The 18,686-nt window shown below is 46.3% G+C and overlaps 1 protein-coding gene across 3 annotated transcripts in view; it reads right to left on the reverse strand.

The window, feature by feature from the left end:
• Positions 1-556: 556 nt before the first annotated feature.
• PDGFRA (platelet derived growth factor receptor alpha) overlaps positions 557-18,686 on the reverse strand; it is a 51,450-nt gene continuing 33,320 nt past the window's right edge. For all 3 annotated transcript variants that reach the window (XM_030313856.2, XM_030313858.1, XM_030313857.1), the window contains exons 16-23: positions 18,105-18,271; positions 15,681-15,796; positions 15,222-15,344; positions 13,059-13,170; positions 11,691-11,790; positions 11,469-11,574; positions 9,688-9,929; positions 557-3,588 (exon numbers count right to left, since the gene is read on the reverse strand). In XM_030313856.2, coding sequence (XP_030169716.1) covers positions 3,441-3,588; positions 9,688-9,929; positions 11,469-11,574; positions 11,691-11,790; positions 13,059-13,170; positions 15,222-15,344; positions 15,681-15,796; positions 18,105-18,271 — 1,114 coding nt within the window. In that variant the 3' untranslated portion in view covers positions 557-3,440. The remainder of the gene's footprint in view (positions 3,589-9,687; positions 9,930-11,468; positions 11,575-11,690; positions 11,791-13,058; positions 13,171-15,221; positions 15,345-15,680; positions 15,797-18,104; positions 18,272-18,686) is intronic.

The raw sequence follows: 18,686 nt of genomic DNA on the forward strand, positions 1-18,686 counted from the left end.
CGTAAAGTAAATACCATTTAGGTAAAACATGAAGCAAAAATAGAGATGTAGATACGGGTACATAAGCAGATGCACGGAGAGGAGAGTGGAAAGATGAAAGATGCAATTCTGCCTCTGGGAACCCGGACAGGGACAGGGAAGAAGATATAGTGAAGAAAGCCTTTAATCGCTCGTATCACACACACCTACAATGTTTGAATGTTGCAAATGCACTCCTGTGCTCCTGCGGGGGAGAAAAACACGATGCAATAAAATGCTATTCAAACAAACAAACAATAGGATTGAGGATGAGCCAAGTGCCGGTTATCTTTAAGTTAAACGCTGTGTCTGAAAACTAACATGCTCAAATAACGTTTAAATCTTAAATTTCCCATTGGTTTCATCAAAACCACGATATGAAGCCCTACTGAAATACTACTCAGAAAGCGCATTGAACAAGATTGCTTTAATTTATGTGATTCAGCTAAAAACAAAAATGCTGGGACCTTAGTGTAACTTTAAATTATATATATCATTTATTGAAATATAAAGATCTTCATTTACATGTTTTAAAACAAAAACACAAACGGGGCGTTCTGTAGTACATTTTTTATCAGTAGACCCTACCTATTGAGTTACTTCACAAACATTCACCACACCACTGTTTTGGAAACACTTATGTATTTTTCTCTTTATTTTTCTAAAATATAAATTTTGGACATTCAAAAGTGCAACAGTTAATGTGCCTGTGGGGAATATCACAGTCAAAAAAAATATAAACAAAGGCAGTGATACAGCTTGTCATAAATGTTTTGGCAGTATTCTCCAAGTCTATAAAGAAATACATATATACATATTGATGTATAACATCATTTTATGTCACGTCCCTCTTCACAAAAATAGGACCGTTTGTACAGATTGGCAGACCACATTTTAAGGACATCATTGATCATTTAAAAAAAAAAGTCACAAATTGTGTTTCTCAGGCCAGCTTTGATTGTCTTCATAAAAACAGAAAGCAGGAAGGATTGGCAAATTTTCATCTGGCAGTTTTGCAGGAGGCCAAAAAGGAAACAAGTCTGTGATACAATGAAAATACTGTTAAAAAAAATAAGATGCAGTCACACAAAAACTTAGGTGGGAGTATTCATTAGGACTGGAACCTGCTTGTCTGAGAATTTTCATCCAGCCCCATGATGTCACACAAAATTCAAAGGAACATCAAAATGCAAAGCACCAACAAAAGAAGGCTGTACAAGGGAGAGTGAGCGATAAACAGAATGCTTGAGCTGTGATTCTAGAAACACAAATGTATTTCAAGTCTAATTGGCTCTACAGAACCTAGTCAGATTTTCTTTTTTAATTGGCCAATCTGGCTCAGTCTTCACACTTAGTATGAAAAAGGTGGGTAAGAAAGTTGGGGCTTGCACTGAGATTATACCACTAGGTAGTCAAGTACCTTGTTTCTGCTGCTATTTCTTCCAAGGAGCACGGACGGTGATTGCGGCAATCACAGCCCATGTTTCATTCATATGGTGTCAGCAATTAAGCAGTAGTGCAGAGAATGCCAATGAACCCACCCCAATCCGTCTGACAGTTTGGATGGAGGTGACAATGTGTCCTGCTATGTCACCCCAAAATTTCAGCACAACTTTTTAGGTTTTTTTTTTTGTTTTCACCAAAATATTAACCTGGTTATACAGAGACCTGGCACTCTGAATCGCATCATTTTTGTACATGCCTCTGGGGGGCTGGGGGCGGGGTTGGGTGGCAAGTTCAGGTCCCCCATGCAGTAGGGAGCAATGTCTTTACTTTTGGAAAGACGTGCTAAACCAAGGTTTTGCTTTCGCAGCCTCAGCTAAGACTGGAAAGTTAAATTAAGGGCAGCAATTGCCACATATATGGCATTAAACGTCACTGACCCAAAGCCAAGGACTTAAATGGTAGGCTTCCTGCATGGCTGACTTCTAGCCTAGTTCCAAATTTCAAATTATCTGTGTCCCATGGCAACTTCCTGTACCCTAAGCTGGCGTTGCCCAAACCTGGCTAATCAAAACAGCCAGGGAGTTTATAAAAAGACAGGTTCCTACTCCTGACCAGACTTAATAATTCAGAAGATCTGGGGTGGGGACCTAGAATCTGGTGTTCCCAGTTGCGATCCCATTTGGGAACCAAGGATCCAGGCCAATGTGCATGCAGTATTCATTAAATAATGCCTTTATGTTCTCACAGTTTCAAACTATTTCTCTTTGGGGTATGAGATGAAAGAAAGGGGGCTGATATTCCAGGCATCCTTCTGACCCTTCTAGGGTTTGTAACATTTTAAAAACACAGATTTGGGGATCCACCAAAGTTATCACCAAGCATGAAAACGACCTCTGCAAATCCAGTCTTTTTACCGATGATTGTATTTTCCACTGGGTAGTAACATGACAAGTCATGTTAGGCATAGGCTTATGCCTTTAGATTGCGAACATTTAGGATTTCGGGGTTTTGTTTCTTTCAAATCCCATTACTTCAGAGGGCAGTTAATTGTTTTTAGTACAACGGATTAGGGAACCTATTCGGCACACAGTTAAAAACACTGACTTCCTGGAAGACACTACTTTTACTGTTCTCTATGTTCAACTAAATTTAATCCACTAAAGCTATTACCATATTTTATAGAGAAACATCGGTTATTTGATATAAATGTCACAAACTGTCAAACTTGTCGCCTACTTAGTAAGAATCTTTTTTTTTAAATTGTGCTTTCTCTGTAGGGAAAACGTGTTACACATTACACATGTAGCATTACTGATAACAGTAGATTACAATATGAAAATGAGTGGCTGGGCTTCTAAATGACCCAAATCTAGTAAACAAGATTGGTTAATTATTATTCTTTATCTCTTTAACACTAAAAAAAAAAAAAAAAAAAAGTAAGATGCTATAGTACCAGTACCTTTTAAGGTTCAAAAGTGGTTTTGCATGTACTTCCCAGGAAAGTTCAACGGCAACTGATACCAGGTTTCAAGCAGGAAGTACATGGATGGGTTGAGTGGTCTCTTCAGAAGTCCAGACAGTTAATAGAAATCTAAACACACCCTCAGTTAGAGTTATTTACATAATTACAATGCTGGAGTTTTCTCGTAAATAAAAATCGTGTATGTTGGACTCTCACCAATGCCCTTGAAACACAAAGTTCACCTTCCGTGGCCTATTATTTCTTTGTCCATCTATCTCCAAACTTCACACACCGCTGAGATGCTACTAAAGCATTGCAAGGGCAACGCTAAGAAAGTTCATTCCGAAATATCCCATTCATCCATATTTAGAAGGCTCCCTGAGGCCCTTGGCTGGGAACTTCTCTTTACACATCGTCCAAGTCCTCCTCCCCAACTTTGTATTGCAATAAAGTGGTTTTCTTAAAGGGATCCAAGGTGGCTCCAAGAGTGGAAGGTACCCCCTGAATCTGCCAGTCACAGGAAGCTGTCCTCTACCAGGTCTGAGGAGTCTATGCCAATGTCATCCATCATGTCGATGTCCTCGATGGTTTCATCCTCTCTCTTGACGAAGGTAGAGCTGCTGGAACCTGTCTCAATGGCGCTCTCTTCTGAAGTCTGCGAGCTGGTGGAGGGAGAGAATAGGAAAGGTTAAGCCCAGGTACAGACCGACGAGACCACAGTCGTGTGACCAAGGTGGCCGCCCCCCCCCCAAAGGCAAAGGAGCTCTTTCTGCAAGATCCTTTGGCCACCGAATTAGGCAAGATCCTGCCACCAAGCCAGACAGCTACTCATCATCCACCACACTGCAGGGGGCCCAGTGGAAAACCAAGAACCCCCAGGTCACCTTCACCCTTCCGCCTTCCTTCTCTCCCGTCAAATCTTTCAGCAGAGCTGCTAACACACTGCCACGATTCTTTCCCTACCCAGTCCTAGTGGAAAAGATAGTAAGCAGTGCCTGGTCAAAAGACAGAAGGGGATGAAATCAGCTGCAAACCACAGCCCAGCCAGTCTCTTGCTGTGAAATTTCCCGAGCACCCAAATGGTGTTTTCAGGATCTGACCCCACGCCCCTGGAATGCCTTCCTCCCCCTCCTCTTTATACCCACCCCCCACGTTCCCTGGCACCAGTCGTGAAGGCGGGTGAAGGCTCCTTACTCACTAGAGTAGCGGCCGAAAGGGAGCGTTCTATCGTCAAAAAGCCTTAGGTCTGGAATCACCCACCACTTAGTAGCTGTGGGAGTCACATGAGTCACTTAACTCCCTGAACTTGTTCCCTGGCTTACAAGATGGGATGACAGGGGCACCTGGATGGCTCATGCAGTTCAGCATCCGACTCTTGATTCTGGATCAGGTCATGATCTCACAGTTCATGAGTTCGAGCCCTGAGTCAGGCTCTGTGCTGAAAGCACGGAGCCTGCTTGGGATTCTCCCTGTCTCCCTCTCTCTCTGCCCTTCTCCCGCTCATACCCCCTCTCAAAATAAGTAAATAAAAACTTTTTAAAAATTACATTAAATAAAATGAGATGACAATAGTACCTGACAATATTCCTATCTGTTAGGGAAATTAAATAAGGTAATAACCATAAAGCACTGAGCACAGGACCTACAACATACTAAGTGTCCAATAAATATTAGTTATTATTATTATTATTGTTATCACTCAGATCCTTACCTGATTAGGGCCCAAATATCAGATATCAGGAAACAGTTGTTAATTTTCTCACATGTGATCATGCTGTTATAATTACATAAGAGAGAGAGTATCCTTATTCTTAGGAGATGTTCGCAGGAGTTTCAAATGTTTTAGCAAGGAAAAATAAGTAGGGGTGTGTATGTGGTACATGTATATTTACATATCATATGTTATTAAATATGTAGTATTGGGGCACCTGGGTGACTCAGTCGGTTAAGCATCCGACTCTTGGTTTTGGCTCAGGTCATGATCTCATGGTTCATGAGATCGAGCCCCACACTGGGCTCTGCACTGACAGTGTGGAGTCTGCTTGGGATTCTCTCTCTTCCCCCCCCCCCCCGCTCCTCTCCTGCTCACACATGTGCTCGCTCTCTCTCAAAATAAACTTAAAAAGAATACACAGTACATATTATTATATATTATGTATAGACACAACATAGGTATAACTACATATATATACATATATATGTATATACGCATATATATGCATATATATGTATAGTTAGATAAACCACACATGGCAAAATGTTAACAACTACTAAAGCTAAGTGGTAGATGGATTCACTCAATCTTTCTGAACGTTTAAAATTTCTCACAAAGATTTTTAGAAAAATAATTCTCCCTAGTCTCTAGCCCGTCATGATTCCCTGTCTTCCTGTCTCTGAACTCTTACCGCCTTATCATTATCCTGCCTTGCATTGCGAAATTTCTATATATATCTTTTTGCCACAAGCAGGTTATCTGCTGATAGGCAGGACGGTCTGCTCTCACCGTGAGGCTGCAACTGTAGACATAACACAGAAACCATACCATTGGCTGGCCAGCCAGAGGAAGCAGTCTCACACACGTGCCCAATAGGGGCTCTCAGCCCTGCTGGCTGTTTCCTTCCCGAAGGGCCAGGCCTGACTCCTCTGCCTCTCCCCCTCCTCTCTAGGTCAGTTCAGTTTCCAGGCAGAAAACTGAGCCTGGCGTATAGAAGCCCATGCGAAATGGTCTGCTGCCATCCATCCCAAAGGTGGCCTGGAGAGTTCTTAGAACCTGCAGGGTGGCTACACTGAGGGGTCTTTTCACAACCCCACAGATTGGGCCTTTCCCTAGGACTAAGAGCTTCTGTCTCCGTTCTTACTTTGTACTCTACCCTCCCCTCGGCTTACACCCTGGTCCTGGGGCCTCACTGTGAACCCCAAGTCCACTTGGCTGGTCTTGATAACCATGTTGTCCCGACAACCTCTCTCTCTGGGAAGCCAGTCCCGGTTCATGGGGCCCTGGCCAATAGCTGGAGGCCAGAGTCAACCTTTGGAGATGGCCCTAACCCAGACGGGACCTGCATTTATGAGACTGCTCTAGATGCTGTGATTTGGACTAAGGTCCCCTCCATGGGGGCGAGTTCTACAGCTGAGTCCTACAGTGGAGTCATTCCCCTTGCACTGACTCTCCTGGGCCTGACGTGCTCCTCTCTCGGCCAGTCTACCTCACAGAGAGAAGGCAAGGGTATGGGCGTGGAGGAAGCTAACTTCCACAGAGACTCGGCATGAGATCATCCTTGCAGCTTGCCAGGCTTCATGGTGGTCCTAAAGCTGATGACTGGGCTTACTTCTGAGTCCCAAGCCACAGTGCCCATCTTGTGGCCCAGGGCCTGGCTCCTGATATTCCTGACCCAGCAGCCCCAAACCCTCTATAGCAAGCAAGGCCCAGTCTTTCTCATACCTATTCCCCTCCCAAGGCCAAGCCCCCTGAGCCCAAGAAGATTCCACAGGATCATCATGCTTTCCTAGACCTAGAGCATCTCAGCCCTGGGATCCCCCTTCACTAGGATAGGCTGAACTGTATCCCCCTCCCCCCCACAAAACTCACATGTGAAAGCCCTAATCCCCACTGTGACTATCTTTGGAGATAGGGCCTTTAAGGAGGTAATCACAGTTAAATGAGGTCATTAAAGTGGGGCTCTCACCCAATAGAAACGGTGTCCTTGTAAGAGGAAGAGACACCTGTGATACACACACAGAAAAAGACCATGAGAGGACACATTAAGAAGATGGCCATCTGCAAGCCAAGGAAGGGGGCTGCAGGAAAAATCAAACCTGCCAACACCTTGATCTTGGACTGCCAGCCTCCAGGACTGTGAGAAAATAAATGTCTATTGTTTAAGCCCCCAAGTCTACGGTATCGTGTTATGGCAGCCCAAGCTAACCAAGACATTCCCCGTGCTCAGCCCATCTGTGAGGACCACAGCTTCACCTGACCTGGTGTAGTCATTTGGGACATACTCTGCACAATTAGAAGACCAAATGTATTGCCCTTCCAGAGGTTCTAATTATCTAACACAACAACTTTCTACCAACTAGAATTGTTCTCTCCACGTAATATACGTCAAACTCTGCATTACAGCCTGGTATACGCCTAGAAAAGTCCTGGGCACCTTTCTTGTGTTATTTATCAATACGACTTTCTTTTTTTAAGTTTATTCATTCTGAGAGAGTGAGAGAGAGCAGGGGAGGAACAGAGAGAGAGGGAGAGAGAGAATCCCAAGCAGGCTCTGTGCTGTGAGTACAGAGCCCGACACGGGGCTCAAACTCATGAATGGTGAAAGTCCCTACAACTTTCTAACTTAATTTAGAAACAAAACCTTTTGGGGTGCCTAGGTAGCTCACTCGGCTAAGTGTCCAACTCTTGATTTGGGCATGATCTCACGGTTCGTGAGTTCGAGCCCCATTTGGGTTCTGAGCTCACAGCATGGAGCCTGCTTGAGATTCTCTCTGTGCCTCCCAGCTTGTTCACTGGCTCTCTCTCTCTCTCTCTCAAAATAAATAAGTAAAGAAAAAAAAATGAAGCAAACCTTTTTTGTCACTTAAATATTATTCAGAGCCCCCAAATACAAAATAACCAAATGGATGGCAGATCTGGGGTCAAGGGCTACCACAGATCCCCAAAAGCTGGAGAAACGTTTCGCTAAAACAACACAAACATATTTTTGCAAAGGTAAGTCAGAGTGCTTTGCGCAATCTCCAATCCCCATAACCATTCCAAAAACAAAAAAACACAATTATACTTTTTTTTTTTTTAATTTTTTTTTTTTTCAACGTTTATTTATTTTTGGGACAGAGAGAGACAGAGCATGAACGGGGGAGGGGCAGAGAGAGAGGGAGACACAGAATCGGAAACAGGCTCCAGGCTCTGAGCCATCAGCCCAGAGCCTGACGCGGGGCTCGAACTCCCGGACCGCGAGATCGTGACCTGGCTGAAGTCGGACGCTTAACCGACTGCGCCACCCAGGCGCCCCACAATTATACTTTTTTAAATTACCTGGTTCACACCAACAGCAAGGGATGTCACAATCACAAGCCTCCAAAATAATAATGCCATATGCTTCTGCCTAAATAATTACATGTAGCTAACCAAAAGAGGAAGAAGGGAGAAAAACATCCTCAATGAAGATGGAAAAAGGAGACACATCACTTTCACCTGCCTCTGTTCAAGGACCCTGCAAAGACAGTGGAGACCAAAGACACAGTCCCCTCGTCTGGGCGTTCAAACCAGTGGTTCTAGTCCCGGCTGCGTATGAGCATCGCTTTGGTCGTAAGTTAATGGATCCAGGTAATGATCAACAATGGCTGTTGATGTCACAAAAGGGAAGGCCACTGGACAGCATGCAGCTCCCGACGGAAGGATACAGCATGATCTTTGAGGCACACATGCCAAAAAATCTAACCTGAGTCAGATCAAGCCTCTAGACCACCAGTTTACAACAAATACAGGAGATAAAGCACATGAAGACACACTACAGAATGCAATCAACAAAACTCTGAACGTGAGAACGTGACGGCCAAACGCTCCGTCCGGGTCCTTCACAAATACTATGCAAAGTGGGTAAAAAGAGGCAAGACAAATGCATAGAGACATAGCAACTAAAGGCCATGGGTCACTCTTAATTTCCATCTCAATTAGAATAAAACAAATGCAAAATAATACTTATCAGAGAGTCGGGGAGATTTGACCACTGGATATCTGATGCTCCTAGCAATTTATTGTCAATTGGTGGGGGAGGGGTGAGAAAATGGCATCATAAGTTATTTTTAATAACTCCAGTTATTTCTTTCAATAGAGTCACAGGGGGCCTGGGAGGCTCAGTCGGTTAAGCACCTGACTCTTGCTTTCAGCTCAGGTCATGATCTCACAGTTTGTGCGACTGAACCCTAGGTCAGGCTCCACGATGACAGCATAGGTCCTGTTTAGGATTCTCTCTCCTCGCTCTCTGTTCCTCCCCCGTTCACGTTCTCGGTCTCTCTCAAAATAAATACACTTAAAACATTTTTTAAATAGAGCCTTTATCTTTTAGAGACCCATGATGGAATATTTATGGGTGAAATGACACGATGTCTAGGATTGGCTTCAAAATAACCCAAGGAGAGTGGTAGTGGATTCATGCATTCTGGCCATGAGTTCATGCACGCTCAAATTGGGTGACAGATTAACTGACAGGTCACTGTACAACTTGAGTCGGGCACGTTAGAAGTCTTCCATTATACAAAGTTAAAAAGGAAGAACAAATCAGCCAGGAAGCGCCTGGGTCCCATTCCCAGAGATTCTAACTCGTTGGTCTGGGTGATGTGCGTAGATCGGTTTTCTAGTCTCCCCAGGTGATCTGAGCTTACAGCTAGGAGTAAGATCCACCGATGAAGCATCCAATAGCCCAGTCTGGCCTCTCTCTCAGCTCTCTCCTCCGTTCCATGACCAGTGCAGAAAACAGCAAGAGAGGCTTCTAGTATCTCAATAATCAGAGCGGCTGCGACAGTCTGATCAAAACACCTGAGGACTCTGGGCAAAGACTCTCCACCCTGCCTGCCCTATACCTCCCCCAGCCCCACGGAGCAGGTATGAGGAGCATCTGGGAAGCATTTGCATATGGAAACAGACCCCTCGGAGGCTCTGCCACAGCTCCCCTCGAACAGATGCACTGATGTCGCCAGGGCAATGGCTCCCCTCCTTCAGGTGCGCTGGGGGCGGAGGGGAGCTCTGCAGGAGGCCCTACCTGTGTCTGTTCCTCTTGCCCAGGTCCTCCTCCTCAGGAACAGGGTCGATGTCGGGCAGAGGGATGATGTAGCCGCTGTCTGCACTCAGCCTCTGCTCGTCCAGGCTGCCTTCCCAGTCCTTCAGCTTGTCTTCCTCGTGTTTGTAGGTGACGCCAATGTAGGCGTTGTCCGAGTCCACGCGCATGCGCGCCACGGCAGGGTGGTCGCTCTTCAAGAAGTCCAGGTGAATCTTTTCGTAGCTCTGCAGATATGCATTTCACGTGGTTAACCAAGTGTCACCCACTGAACTGCAGAAAGGACGCTCAGAACTATTATTTAACCGTCTGTGTTTCCAAGCTACCGCACAGATGCGGGGTTGAGACAACTGAAGGAGAGTCAGCTGTCAACTGTCACATCCCAGGGATGTGGGACATGGGGAAAGGACCACTGATGGCAGAGATCTCCTGCCATCCTACCAATGGGATCTCTCATTCTCCTTAAGATACAATGAGCCCCAGGGCACCTGGGTGGCTCAGTGGGTTAAGCGACTGACTCTTGGTTTTGGCTCAGGTCATGATCTCGCGGTTATTGAGTTTGAGCCCCGCATAGCACTGAGCCTGCTTGGGATTCTCTCTCTCTCTCTCTCTCTCTCTCTCTCTCTTTCTCTCTCCCTCTGCTCCTCCCCCGCTCTCTCTGTCGCTCTCCAAATAAACTTGTTTAAAAAAAGATACAATGAACCCCTTCACTGAGTTGGTAGCTATGACTGTGTTCCCACCCACCTCCATGCACACACACTCCCTTCTCTGGGACTAGCGGGGAGCCTTCTGGTCCCAATACATAGTCTCTTCAGGGCTTGGATGGGTCTCAATAAGAGGGGACAAGGACTTCCACTGAAAGCACCACCCCTGAAACCTTCCTGACCCTTAAACGTTGGAGAAATCTAACTCAAAACTTACAGAACTTGGATCTAAAAAGACTTCATTTTCCAGACCAATTCCAGTCTCTTCCCACCCATACATCTTACTTAACCAGCCAGGGCATCTTTGACTGAGCCACCATTAATTTCCTTTTGCCTCCTCATTGCCTCACTTATGGGAGTTGTAACGGGCAGTGAGATAATCAATAGACACAAGTATTTAACGCCCAGTTCAGCATGCAACGACCTAACGCTGCTCCTCTATGAGAAGGACAAGCAATAGATAGGAAGACTCTACATACTGACGAACCTGAATCTTAGAAATTGCATTGATTATACAACTGTGTCTGGGGCTCCTTCACAGCATCTCGGCAGAAAGTTGTTTCATTTATTAACATATCCTGCTTGGCTCCATGAAATTACATTTGTTCCTTTGAACAATGCTTCCTATTCCGCAAAAAACCAGCTGGAGCCACAGATAACAGCTGAGGTTGTTCCTTCCAGTCAGCTGGTGAAAGCCAATTTCACATGGATTTAAGTGCATTCAAATTAGCGATTTAATGGCTGTGGATGCCCTGAGACTTCTAACTGCACGGTAGCTTCAGATACTCGAACATCTGGAGAATAAAGTGCTTACAGGTGTCGCACACTTGAGATAAAAGGGGAGCCCTGAGGAGAGGGGAGGGTTTTCATTCATCATCGCTACCAGGGGCCGGGGGAGCACGCCATGAAAGCCCTGGCCACTGGATCAAACAATCTTCCTCCCCTTTGGAAACGTTCCTTTAAAACAGCGTTGAACTGTGCTGCTCGCTCGTGTGACTGCCTGCTCTTGACTTCTCCCTTTGCCCGTGCCGTTCCACCCAGCTTGGAGGGGCCCAGACAAACCTTCTTATATTGTCCCGGCAACAGATTCTCCACAATCTCACTCAGGTGGTAAAAGGAGGGTCTCTTCTCCGGCTCACTGTGCCAGCACTTGACCATGATTTCATAGCTGCGGAAGCACACAACTCCGAGTGGGCACAGGGAGGAGTGTCAGGGCACCCCCGCCCCACCCCACACGCCCGCCGGGCATGAACGCAAGGCGCACGAGATGGGGAGGGGGCTCACACTTCGCTGGTGGCGTGGTCAGGCTTGGCCATCCGGTACCCGTTCTTGATCTTGTTGTAGAAAGTGGAATCCACCATCATGCCAGGGTACGGGGTGCCCCCTGAAAACCAAAGGGAACAACCAGGATTAACGAGTGTGCGTTACACTGCTGAGATACTCGGGGGTCATACAGCACCTACAGAACACATTTGGGGATCCCCACTTGGACTTCTGGTTCTTGCAAGGAAATGAAGGGTTACCATCTCCTTGACTTCACGGGCTTGCCCGGAATCGTAAAGGTAACCAGGACTTCTGGGTTGGTCAAGTCCAGACACCCTAGGCAAAGATGCTACATCTTAGGAAAAGCACACAAGTGTTTTTCAATGTTTCTGATCCCTGGATCTACACATACAAAGCAAAATAGAAAAGGAAGAGAAATTCTCAATCACTAAAGCCAAAAAAATTACAAAAAAAAATCATTCTCACCAAAAATGTTTAATAATTAGAGCAAAAGTCAAAGCTGAGGCTTGAAATATCTAGGTGATTCTCTGCTTTTAGTAGACTGTGAGCCTCAGTTAAGCCACACACCGGGATGATGCAGTGACATCCAAGCAGGGACAAATGGGATCGAAGAAGGAGACCAGGCAGGAAGAAACCCTTTACTACCACATTAAGATAACAGAATTCATGAAACATTTCCGTTTTTATGGCCACAGTCAGAACAAGCTTAGTTTCCTCTCTAAAGCCTTCCAAAACTACTCCAAAACTCCTTCCCCTTTTCTCTTCCATTACAATTTTAATCAGAACCACCCCGTTTATTGCTATGTGTAAGTCTTATCTTATCCGAGATGAACTGTCAGAGGTCAGGGTCATGAATCACTCCTCCCTCAGGGCCCTCACCTGGCAGCACAGGGTACCTGTGTTGTTTGGGACCTGGTGACTGACGAACCCAATGACTAGGAGGCTCTTCTCCTCCAGAGAGATGATCAGGAAGGGGAATCACACTCTTTTCCTGGCCACACTTCTTTTCACCTGAGCCTCGATCACCACTGGTGAACCCACTTAACCCAAAGACCCCGTGAAAAAGCAGCTGGGGAGTGGGTGTCCTCAGGAACATCTCTAGTGGGAGAAAGTCATTCTAGCACAGCCCAAAGGAGAGGGGGGGCAAAGGCCAGACGTGAGGGTGCAGCCCCCCAAAACTCCTGGCTGTCTGCACGGGCATACTCCTGACACCAGAAGTGCGCAATGTGTGATTTAATCTGCCGCAGTGCACTTGACTCACAGCAGGTATCTTAACATTGTTACCACCCTGGAGCCTGGAAAACACAGTGTTTCCCTCCCAGTGTTTTTCCAAAACGACCCAAGCGAGCAGAGACGTCAGGCCCATACCAAGGGAAAAGATCTCCCAGAGCAGAATGCCGTAAGACCAGACGTCACTCAGCGTGGTGTAGAGGTTGTCAAAGATGCTCTCAGGAGCCATCCACTTCACAGGGAGAAAGGTCTGCATGGAAGGAGGGAGGAAATTAAATCCAGCATACGCACCAATGACCCACAGCAGCGGAAATAGTAGGGGTCCTTTTTGGACTAATAATAACTTGCAATGAGAACCTTGTCCATGTAAGTATCTCCCTGTGTTTTTTTGTCCAGGGCTGTGTTCTCCACCCTCGTGAGAGTGCCTGGCACCTGGTGGGTACTCGATAAATATTTCATGAATGATGGATAGTTGATGTGGCCTCTTAGGTCCTCCCAAGGAATAACATTTGAAAATATTTAATCCTGAATGTTTTACCCAAAAAGCGAAAGCCCTGACTGGACCAGTCTCTCCTATTTGCCGGTGTTCCTAGGAACAAAATTTGAAACAGATCCAGTGATCTGAGAACCAATTACATTACTGAATTTTAAGAACTTCATTTCCTATCACTATAAATATGACGTTATGATAATTTTGCCACTTCTTTTGGGAGGCTGTACAAACTCCAGTCGAAATACTAAGACTGAAGCAGATATACAACATAAAGGAACCACATTAGCAACCTTCAGCCTTCTGAAATTCATGGGGAGATCACAGATTCATCAACTTTTTTTTAATGTTTATTTATTTTTGAGAGAGAGAGAGAGAGAGAGACAGAGACAGAGCACAAGTGGGGGAGGGGCAGAGAAACACAGAGACAGAATCCAAAGCAGGCTCCAGGCTCTAAGCAGTCAGCACAGAGCCCAGCGCAGGGCTCGAACCCAAGAACTGTGAGATCATGACCCGAGCTGAAGTCAGATGCTTAACCCGCTGAGCCGCCCAGGCGCCCCAACTTTTTAGGCAGGTGAGAAATTGGCTCCACCAAAGTCCACTGACTTGTTCAGGGTACCTAAAGCTGGTCTCACATGGAGCCTGGACACAGACCAGTGGCCTTCTGTGGGTGGGCACAGCAACCCCATGCTGTCTCACAACTAGTGCAGTGGGGTGATTTGGAATTGTCCCTACAAGTGGAAAATGTATCCTAAATTACTGCATCTGCTTAGAGGTAGAAGGGGTGGGGAGAAAGACCATCTTTAAGGAAACTGTGCTTCTAAGATCTATTAACTCATAGGGTCGCAACATTTTAGGGGTCACAGACACCGTTTGCAAATTTGATAAAAGTTAAAGATGCTCTCTTTGGAAATGAATGCAGGTGCACCGGCACACATGATCTACACATTAATAGCTAACACTTGCTGAGGGCTCGTGTGTGCCAGGCACTGCCCTAAGCATTTAACTTAAAGTCACCGACTGAATCACCCAAGGCAACCCAGGAGATGGGTACTATTATCAGGTCGCTGTGACCGATAGGGAAACCAAGATACAGAATGGTCAAGTCACTTGCCCCAAATCCCCACAGTAGTAAGTGCTGGAACCAGTACTCACACCCAAGCAGTCTGGCTGCAGACCTTGTGCTTTCCGTATTGGTCCCAGGAGCCCATTCATGAATCTTGTGGGCTCCACATTAAAATATGGACGCTGGGGACGCCTTGGTGGCTCAGTCGGTTAAGCGTCTGGCTTTTGACTTCGGCTCAGGTCATGATCTCATGGGATCAAGCCCGGCATTGGGCTCTGCTCTGACAGCATGAAGACTCCTTGGGATTCCCCCTTTCCCTCTCTCTCTCTCTCTGCCCCTCCCCCACTTGCACATGCACACGTACATGCTCTCTTTCTCTCAAAATAAATAAATTAACTTTAAAAAAAATGTTTAAGGGGCACCTGGGTGGCTCAGTCAGTTAAGCGTCCGACTTTGGCTCAGGTCATGATCTCAAGATTAGTGGCTTTGAGCCCTGCGTCGGGCTCTGTGCTGACAGCTCAGAGCCTGAAGTCTGCTTCGGATTCTGTGTCTCCCTCTCTCTCTGCCCCTCCCCTGCTCATGCTCTCTCTCTCTCTCTGTCTCAAAAATAAATAAAACATTTAAAAATTTTTTTTTTTTAATATTTAACAACAAATATGGACACTGAATGGCCAGAAGCAATGCCTAGTTTCAGAGCTTCAGTGAGGAAAGGTGAGCAAGTCAAACGGGGGGAAAGAGCACGTACGCTGCCTTTGGACACGTAGTTTGAATCGTGCATGATGTCCCTGGCCAGGCCGAAGTCACAGATCTTCACGATTTTCCCTTGCGCCAGGAGGACGTTGCGAGCAGCCAGGTCCCGGTGGACACACTGCGTGGGAAGGGAAGAAACAACAGAGTCTGTCCATCTGCCGCCAGACCACCTCACCCCTGCAAGGTTGGCCACTTCGTGGTGGTGCTTGGGGCTGCCCGGGACACCTCAGGGAGGCTGTCCTGGAGCAAAGAGCTCACGGCCTGCAGGCTCTCATCCCGGCCACCCCCACGAAGGAGAAGGCTCTGAAGCAGAGTAGGCGCCTGATGAGACCGGACGCCCCACCACACTTCGGGGAAAGGGAAGGGAGAAGCAGCCGTTGCTACAAGCCTCTGCCAGGCCTACCACGCTCCAGGCCCGGATCTACAGAGAACTCCGTTCCGGGAACATACTCACATTTTTGGAAGCCAAAAATTCCATCCCTCGCGCCACTTGATAGGTAAAGCTCAACAAATCCAGCAGAGTCAGGCCTTCTGAGTTATCGTCCGAAAGGAGGTTTTTGACTTCCGAGTCTGCAGGAAAGGAATTAAGTGTGTTGGTGCTGGAGGACAGCGTGAAACGTCACCCACAGGGGGCTCTCCCACAGGGCTGCGCAGGCTTGTCCAAAGAACAAATCTAAAATTATTTTCCTATAGTGTTTCCAGACCTCGCAGGTGGGGACGCAAACCACACAGAGGTTCTACCATTAAAAAGAAGTATGCCTGCGGAAATATATATCTGGTGTGTGTGTGTGTGTGTGTGTGTGTGTCCATAGGGACCAGTCTAAGGGGGTCTCACACATATTTTGTTGTTTGCCTCCTATATTTCTTTTTTCAACCTTAGTTAGCAAGTCACATAGTCATCTTTAAATCTTACGGGATGAATATACATGAGGGCCCTTCGAAAAAGTAGCTTCTGGGGTGCCTGGGTGGCTCAGCCTGTTAAGCATCTGACTTTGGCTTAGGTCGTGATCTCACGGTCTGTGAGTTCGAGCCCCACATCAGGCTCTGTGCTGACAGCTCAGAGCCTGGAGCCTGCTTCGTTTGGATGGATTCTGTGTCTCCTTCTCTCCCTGCCCCTCCCCCACTTACACTCTGTGTGTGCGTCTCTCTCTTTCTCTAAAAAATAAATGACCATTAAAAAAAAAGTAGCTTCTAAGAATTGCCTTTCTCTTTTCTTGTTAAAGCCACCTTCATAGTATTTGGCTTCTTTCCTGTATTAAAGCAAGCCCCAGTCAGACTAGAGGGAACGATCTTAAAGGTCAGTGCCATTGACTCTGCGTTTAGTTCCTTTTGCAACTTGTCCACTTTGCCCAGTTAGTCTCCTCTGGAAGGGTCCCAGGGTTTTCGAGGAAGGAGGTAATCTAGGCCAGCCGTTCTCATTTCTTTTTGAACGCTTTCAGGCAAGTGAAGAGTAGTGCAACCATTCATATTTTTCCAGCCAGCCAGGAGAAGGCCAGAAATCAGGGGCGTGCCTGCCAACAGGGCCCGGGCTGAGCATGAATCAGGTTCCCCTGACATCTGGAGCCAGGTCCAGCCTGGGAAGCAATGTAAACTATTTTTAACAATACGGGAGGGGAGAGGAAGCACTGTTCCGACAGCTCTCATTGGCTAATCTTTTAAAAGGGCTTGGAAGTTCCCCCATTTGGCAATGAGGAGTGAATGGAACTTGGAACTGCAGCAATGGAAAATATTCTCATGTATGGAGCTTTGCAAAACAAGCACATTCTTTTTTTAAATGGATTTGTACCTTTCACTGAAGAACCCCGCAAGCATGCAGAGCATATCAGTGATTTACAAAATAATTTCCATGGCAGCTCAACACTTTTTTGCATTGACCAAGGAGAGGGCCCAGGCCCAGGAACACAAAATCGAGAGACTGGTCAGCCTCAGACCCAGCAGGACGTCCTCCCCACTCCAAGCCTGGGATTAGACGGGGACCTGGAAGGGTCTCCCCGCAGCAGAAGTGGGGTAGTCCATCTGCTATGGGCATCAGTTAGGCTCCCTGGAGTTCACGAATCAATGCCACTATGCCACATGTTCATCTGTTTTGAAAGATTAGACGGGATTTTCCTTCAAACAACGTTCAGTACAAACACTCAACACCCTTGTCAGAAAATATAACCTTAAATTGTCTACCTTCCAGCTTCTATCACAAAGCGGATATTAGCAAAGCCAAAAGCAAGGGCTACTGAACTCATCGATATCAGAGACTTATGTGATTAAAAATTTTTAAATACTATTGGGAACCAATATAAGGTAGCCAACTTTTAAATTTACCAAGTAAGGGCACTGAGGGGGGAAAAAACCATCAATTACCCCCATACTTTCATTTCACACACACACACACACACACACACACACACACACACACACACTAACACCAAAAAAAGGAAGATCGTTATATCAGAATAAATAATTCCTTAGAAGTTTTACATTTCAAGTAAATGAAAATGCATTGCATTAAGTTCGTCTTTATTCTCGTTCTTCCTTTCAAGTCATAGCCCAGAAAGTTCTGAGGGCACGTCACAGACCCACTTGTGCAAACCTGCATTTAGGGACCACAGCCTCACAGTCTGACTCACCCCACCTGCTCACCTTCCCCTGAGAATTGACCACTATCCGAAAGTAGAGCATGCCTATGAAACCCTCTGCAAGCCAAAATGGCATAAAGCAAAGAAGCAAATCCTCTTTGGATTGATTTCTCTCAGCAAGCGAAAACAAATACTCACGTGGGCCTTTCATAAAAGCAGAGTGGCACGAACAAAACTTGCAGAGAGCAGGGGATATCTGAATCGTTAAGGCACTAGAAGAGGCAGAGAGGACACACTGACACTTTTACCTGACGTAGATTTCTTCTTATACGAGGCCGGGCGATCATACAGAGATCTCTGGATGTCCGAGTATTTAGAAACCTCTTTCCTTTCCAGCATGGGGACGTACTGTGTGGTATCAGCTTGCTTCATGTCCATATAGTCACCGTTGTTTTCAAAAGATAAAATAACGTAACTGTAAAAACAGAAAAAGAAACCTGATTCAGGGTGCCCCTCGGGGGTGGTCATTCAACATTCAGTAGGGGACGACCAGGTGCCTACCGCATGCAAGGTAGTGTGGTGAGTAGGGGGGTGGCCGGGGTGAGCAAAAGCAAAACCAATGTGTACCCTTCACGTGGGGTGGTCTGGTAGATGAGATGAGCACTAATCAGTAATCACACAAACACACGGGTCATCTACTCAGGTGTGTCTGTCCTTATTCTTGCTCCGTTTTACAATAAACAGGCCACAAACCTGGACCACACGACCACATGGCTCGGGCAGACGTTTCCTGCTACTCCGTAAATTCAGTGCCAGTTTGGTGGCCGTCGAGTAATTCGATACAAAGGGAACTTGTACTTTCTGATCTTACGGAACTTGAAATCTACAGA

The sequence above is a fragment of the Lynx canadensis genome, chromosome B1 (assembly GCF_007474595.2).
Source record: "Lynx canadensis isolate LIC74 chromosome B1, mLynCan4.pri.v2, whole genome shotgun sequence".
NCBI lineage: Eukaryota > Metazoa > Chordata > Mammalia > Carnivora > Felidae > Lynx > Lynx canadensis.